Below are 6,537 nucleotides of genomic sequence, written 5' to 3' on the forward strand. Positions count from 1 at the left end.
AAGGGCTGGGTCAAGTCTTGGAGGTTGGAGGTGCTGGGATGCAGTCCAGGCAATGGGTGGGGCGGGGCTGGGGCAGCATCTGTATGCAGAGGTTAAGTCCCAGGACCCTGTGGGGATTTAGGGGATGCGGGGTGCCAGGGTTGGTCTCAGGAATTCCGGGTGCAGGTCTCATGTCCTGGCCATCTGGAGGGGGTGTTGGGGAATTTTGTGTGCTAGGGCCAGATCATCCCAGAAATTCTGAGATGGGAGGTCTGAGTCCATGCAGCAAGAATAGAGGCGAGCAGATCCCTTGAAGGGGGGGGGGGTGGATTGGGGAGGGATGAAAGGGTCACAATCACCAGAGGAATCCTCCTAAAGGCTGAGGGAGCAGCTGTCCGCAGCACAAGCCTCATGCCTCTGCTTCTACCATCTGAGCTCAGCTCGTTTTGGGGGCTTGAGTGACTGTTCCTCCTTCCCCCACATTGTTGTGTGTGTATATATATATATATATATATATATATATATATATATATATAATCACATCAATGTGATGGGTTGCCCTCCTGGGGCGAAGGGTAGGAAGCTAGGAGACCCTCCCGTGGCCTAAAGGCCAGCCCGACCCTTGAGGTCCCCGCCCCCTTCCCAGACTGCCCCTTCCCTCGATCGCGCGGCATGTACCCCTGGCGGCTTATTGCTGAGGCGGAGTTGAAAGGGGAGGGGGGGTCCAGGTTGAGGGAGGCATGCAGAATAGGGGAGGCGCCCCAAAATGTAATTGGCATAATTTGGACGTATTTACAGGAGTTTATGGGAGCGGGATGTCCTATGGCTCATGGAGCACCAGAAGAGCTTTATTGTGCGGGTGCCTCAATCCTAGAACCAAAGGTGAAGGTGAAGTAAAAGGTTGATCTATTTGCGTCGTCGTCTCGGTTGCATATTATTAATGACTTTTTGATTTAAAAAAAAAAAAAACCCTTTCCCCCACCCCCCACCCCCAGCTCCTTTGACCTTCTTCCCTGTCACCCCCGAGTCCCCCCACGGGGGGGAGGGGAGCGCTAGAGGATGGAGGGCAGGGTTGGGGGAGCGCGGCGGGCGGCCCTGGGAGAGCCAGGGGGAGTGGCAAGGGGCGCGAGGCGCAGGGACACCCCGCTCAGGCCCGCGATGCTGCTCAGGCTGCGGGATTTCTCGTAACCTGGGGGGAGGGGTCAGAAACACGGGAGGAAGCATGGAGATGGGGGTGCAGGGGAAAGTCCAACAGACAGAGCGACCCCAAGACAGGGAAGCAGGGGAGAAACGGCCGGAAGGGACAGGAGTTGGAGAGAGAATGAGAGACAGAGACAGGAAAAGTCAAGAGACAGAAAGAGGTTAAGCAGAGGGTCAGGGATAGAGACGGTGAGGGAGACAGAGGGGATGAGAAACAGAGACAGTCAGACACCAAGACATAGCAAGACAGATGGCAGAGGCAGAGAGATGGACAGAGGCGGACCAAGGAGATGGAGAGAGAGGTGAACAAATTGGACAGTCAGTCAGCATCAAGGAGAAAGGTTCAGACATGGGGAGGGGGGAGAGACTCAGGGTTAGGAGGCAGGGTGGCACCCACCGAGCCTCCCTCACCCCAACCCCACCGCAGCCCGCTCCCACCTCCCCTCCCCCTCCCCCGTTGGCCCCCTTATCTGAGGCAAAAAGGTGGGGGGCAGCAAGGCAGATGGTGGGCAGCACGGGCACGGGGAGGGAGCTCGGTGGAATGCATGTAGGGGGGAGCAGCCGGTGCGAGGTCTCAGGAGGGCTCGGGGTGGGGGCTGACCTAGTTGTGGGGAAAGGGGGAAAGGCAGGTGATGGGGCTGTGAGGGGCGGAAAGGAGCAAAAGCTGGCAGTGCCCCCCCGGGGGGCTGGAGAGCAATCTGAGGCGGGCAAGGCTCACCTGAAGGTTGTAATGGGGTATCTTTAAAGGGTCATGAAGTCTTGAGGTGGAAACTTTCTGATAGGAAGGTTCTGACAGTGTCTTGACAGCCAAAGGGATCTAAGACTGGGGAGTATGTGTGTGGTTTCTTGAAAGCTTGGAAAGATCTCAGAGTTCTGCCAGTGTCTGGGGGAAGTTCTAGTGCTTCTCTAGGCGATGCCAAGAGGTCTGTCTGGATGAGGGCGTCTTGACCAGGGGAGAGGGGGACTGGGGGGCGGGGGTTGGAAGCCCAGTATCTTGGGGACACCCCCTCCCAGCCATTCCCAATTGCTAACCTGGGGGGAAGGGGCAGGGGGGGACCGAGGGTCTCGCGAGGTCTCAGGCGGTGACAAGAGCTGGGGACAGAAATACACAGAGTCACGGCGGGGGGAGGGTGGTCAGGGGGAACCCCCCAACACAGCCTCACTGTTGGGGGGACGGAGAAACGCCGGAATTTCTTCCTCCTCTCTGGTGTTTTCCGGGGGAGGGGAGCAGTGAAATGGGGGCGGCCAGAGACATCAAATATGGAAGGAGCTTCCGAGGTGGCTGGGGGCGGGTGGGGAGGAGGGGGTGGGTGGGGAGGAGGACCAAGGAGGGGAAGAGGAGGGAAGGATGGGAAAGGGGGGGGAAGAGGTGTCAGGTCTGGGACTCAGGTGGTTGGTGTGAGAAGGCAGAGAAGGGAAGGGTCATGGGGTGGGCAAGGGGCGGGCCAGGGGGAAGGATCTCGGGAGAAGGAGTAGGGGGACAACAGTGGAGAGGGGTCACCCAGGAAAGGTAGAGAGAAAGGGAGGAGCTTGGAAGTGCAGGAGTGGAGAGGGATCCAGGACCTTGGGGCAGAGAACTCAGTCAGCCCCATCAGCTCCAGCCATTATTTGAGTTCAATGAATGGATTTTGGCATCAGAGGCAAGAGCAGCGGAGACCTCCACCCACCCACACCCACCCCACCCTCCCTCCCATTCCCAAATCCTCCCCACTCCCTCAGCCCCTCAGTTCTCTGGGGGGCCCATCTAGACCTAGGGGTGGGGAACAAAGGGTGGAAGAGGACTTGGTGCAAGCAGGGGGAGGGGTGAGGTGGGAGCAGGGAAGGGGGGGATAATGAGATGAAAATGATGGATGAATTGGGGGGATGGAGGGATGGAATGAGAGGAGCCAGTCCCTTTGGGACTAGGAGCCTGGAAGCCTGGGGTCTCATCCCTGTCTGCTGTGTGGCCGGGGCTGCTCATGGCCCCCATGAACTTCTGTGAAACAAGGGGCTTGAGACAAGGCTGTCCCTGGAGGCTCCCCCAGTCTCACGATCCCCCAGCATCTTCCTAGGCTGCAGGCAGGGATTCTTTGGGCTGTATCTCTGCGTTTCTAAAAAACATTCCACAGATGGCTGCTGATGGAGTAAGTGATAGATCAAGTGCCTTCAGACAGCTTCCCATCACTTTGAAGATCAAATCCAGCCTCTCACCACGGCCAGAAAAAACTCTCATGATCCTTCCCCCACCTACACTGTCTGGCACCCCTGTCGCCCAGTACTCAGTTCCAGCCACACTCCCCTCTTTGCTGTTCCTTTGACAAACCAAGCTCATCCCACCTCAGTACCCCCGGATCTTTGCACTTGCTGTTCCTTCTGCCCGGCCGGCCCTTTTCACCGTTCAGGTTTCTGTTACCTCCTCAAAAAGGCCTTTGCAGACGCCCCCTCATCTGAAGTGGCCAGAGTACTCATCTCATTCATTTGTTTGTTTGATTTTCTGCTTCCCCTGATCACGGGGTAGCAAACTTTTCCTGCAAAGGGCCAATTCCTAAATATATTCAGCTCTGGGGGCCACACGTTCTCCGTGGCAACTCTTCCAGTCTACTGTTGTAGCACGACAGTGGCTGTGTTCCAATAAAGCTTTATTTACAAAACAGCTCGGGGGCAGACTTGGCCCATGGGCTGAAGTGTGCCAATCCGTGCTCTAGCGCGTATGCTCTGGGACGGTGGATTCTTGCTTTGTGCACTGCCAAATCTCCAGTGCCTGGAACTGCGCCCTCAGTAATGAGTTGCTCAGTGAATGAATGGATGGATGGATGGAGGAAGCAAGCTCTATTCCTTAAGCTAGGGTTGCTATGAAGATTACAGAACACGTGCTCACTTCCTGGCATGAGATAAACGCTTGACCGTGTTTGATCGAAGATTCATCTACTACCTCGCCACTCTATCCCCCTCTTCTCCCCACCGCCAGTCCCCCAGCCCTGTCCCTCCCAACCCCTCCCTGATCCCTGACTCCCTCTACCTCGTCCCTTCATCTCCATCCCTGCACAGCCCTGAGCCGGACCCAGGTGGCATCCTCCCCCTGGACCTTCATCCCACCCTCCTCTCCAGCCTCCTGACCTCCGGTCTCCTGACCTCGGGTCCATCTGCACACAGCCCAGGGGTCGGCCTGCCCTCGCTGGGGCCCTAAACAAGGTCCTGGCGCTTCAGCCTAGCCCAGCTTTCCCGCCTGTCTCCCTGCCCGTCCCTAGTCTCCACAGCTTTGCTTGTGCTGGTCCCTCTCTGGTCGCCACCGTCTAATGGGATCACTTCTTCACTTGAGGTCAGGCTAACTCCAGACACCAGTGCCTTCTCTGCCACTTCCCTCCTACCCTGGGGAGTTTCACGTGTTCCTTGTACTGCATGTCCCTGTGCTACCACCACTTCCACAGAGATCACCTCAAATAGGGACTTTCTAGGTCGGTGTCTGCCTCTCCCATCAAACTGGGAGCTCCTCCGGGGGCGGGGGGGCTGGTCTTCTTCCCTGTTGATTCCCTGTGCCTAGCCCCGCGCCGGGGATGTGCGGGTACTCTGTAGTCACTGGCCAATTCACAAGCGACTGGGTGAGGGACTGAGTCTTCCTCACCCCGGCTTGCACCCAGAAGTGTCCTGGGTGTGCACCCTGTTTTCTTAATTGAATTAAAAAAAACACCCAGGGGGAGGCAGGGAGAGAGATGTGAATGGCGGTGAGGAGGGGGGTCAGTCGTGAGGGCAGGGGAGGGAGGTCAGGCACATGGTGGGGAGGGCTGGGTTAGTTCTGGGGGGTTAGTGAGGGGCAGGGCAAGTCCTGGGCAGGTGGGTCAGTGTCGTGGCTGCAGGTTAATCAGATGGAGCTGTTCATAGTGAGGGGACGGGAGTCTCGGTCAGTGGGGGCTGCATGTTCTCAGAGGGGTTAGTCAGGAGGGAGGTGGGGAACAAAGGGTGGGGGCTACTTACCCCGGGGGGAGGGGATTCGTCCGCTAGGGGGATATCCAGGCTGCAGCGTTGGCGTTGAGGTCGGGCAAGAAGCTTGGGGGGCCTGGCTTACGCCAGTCTGGGGGGGGCAGTGGGGGAGCACCGATGGCTGGGGGTGGGGGAAGAGGCCAGAGGGTCCAGGGTGGGGTGGGGGGGGAGATGGAGATGGAATAAAGACAGGTGAAGGGTCAGTGGTGAGGAAATTTGGGGGTGGGGTGGGGTCTGGGAGGAAGGGAATTTGGGGCCAGGGGATGGGGGAAGTCCAGCACCTCCTCCCCCATCTCCCTCTCCCCCCTCCCCTGAGGGAGGGAGAGAGAGAGAGGGAGGGTCCCAGGGGGGCCAGTGGAGGGCACCTCACCTTTCCGGATGGAGCCATCAGGGGAAGGGGCATAGTCGGTGAGGAGGAAGCAGGCTCGGTCCCGGCTATAGCGGCCTCGGCTCCCAGGGGTGATGGGGCTCTTGTCTTCCGGGGACATGGCGGGCTGGTCGATGGCTGGGCAGTCCTCGTGGGCAAGCGCAGCTGCAGCAGGGTCCCCATTGGGGCGGGGATCTGCACCGAGGGGTTCAGACAGAGACACAAAAGAGAGAGTGAGGTGTGGGAACTCAAGGCAGGGATAAGATTAGCAAGGACAGTGTTGGAGAATGTTGGGTGCCGGAAGTAGATGATTGAGGGGCAGGGTGTCTCGAGGAGGTGACAGGAGGGGTGCACAATTGGAAGCAGGGTGTCAGGGCATGTGCCTGCTGGGTTCAGGGAGCAGGTCATTGGGGGAGGGTGTTAAATGCTGGGAAGGACAACAGGGAGAGGGAAGGGTGGTCAGGGGTGGCTGTGGATGGAGGGTGTTGAGTGGTAGAAGTGGTGGTCGGGCCAGGTGTTGGGTGCTGGGAAGGGCAGGACTGGGGGGGGTGTTGGGTATTTGGAGGGTGTTTGGGAAGTTACCTGGGTGCTGGGAACAAGGCTGGGATAGAGTGCTGGGTGGGCAGTAGGTTAAAGTGAACTAAGTAGGGCAGGACTGGGGTGCGGTGTTGGTTTGGTAGGGTGCATGGGTTGGGTTGGGTTTGGAGGGATGGCTGGGGGATCTAAGGGGCTGGGAGGGAGCTGTTTAGGGAGGGTGCTGGGTGCTGGAAAGGGCACAGTGGGGAAGGGTTGGGAAGGTGACAGAGGAGGGAGGGGGGAGGTGGGGGTCCCCCAGGCTCTGACTTAAGCTATTTTTAATTGGTGTGAAACTGGGTCAGTGGCTGAGGGAGCAAGAGGAGGGCGGGGCGGCCCAGCTCCCTTTCTTGACCTACTTAAGTCATGGGGGTGGGGCCCCCCAGCCTCTCCCTGCTCTGGACTGCCGCCCCCAATCATCGCCTCAGAGACACAGACTCTCCGGGGGGGGGGGGGGGGCA

At 58.7% G+C, this 6,537-nt stretch overlaps 1 protein-coding gene across 4 annotated transcripts in view; it reads right to left on the reverse strand.

The window, feature by feature from the left end:
- Positions 1-904: 904 nt before the first annotated feature.
- Positions 905-6,537, reverse strand: part of KCNC3 (potassium voltage-gated channel subfamily C member 3) — a 14,243-nt gene continuing 8,610 nt past the window's right edge. Inside the window, exons 3-7 of one of the 4 annotated variants that reach the window (XR_005835801.1) lie at positions 5,507-5,698; positions 5,131-5,257; positions 2,212-2,271; positions 1,898-2,002; positions 905-1,168 (exon numbers count right to left, since the gene is read on the reverse strand). Coding sequence is in view for 2 of the 4 variants with exons in the window: in XM_040634344.1 (XP_040490278.1) it covers positions 5,154-5,257; positions 5,507-5,698 (296 nt within the window). In the remaining 2 variants the exon portion in view is untranslated. Of the gene's footprint in view, positions 1,169-1,897; positions 2,003-2,211; positions 2,272-3,782; positions 5,258-5,506; positions 5,699-6,537 lie in introns of those variants that run through there. The other 3 variants (XR_005835802.1, XM_040634344.1, XM_040634343.1) reach the window with 3 other exon arrangements.

This window comes from Ursus maritimus, unplaced genomic scaffold (genome assembly GCF_017311325.1).
Source record: "Ursus maritimus isolate PB19 unplaced genomic scaffold, ASM1731132v1 scaffold_19, whole genome shotgun sequence".
NCBI lineage: Eukaryota > Metazoa > Chordata > Mammalia > Carnivora > Ursidae > Ursus > Ursus maritimus.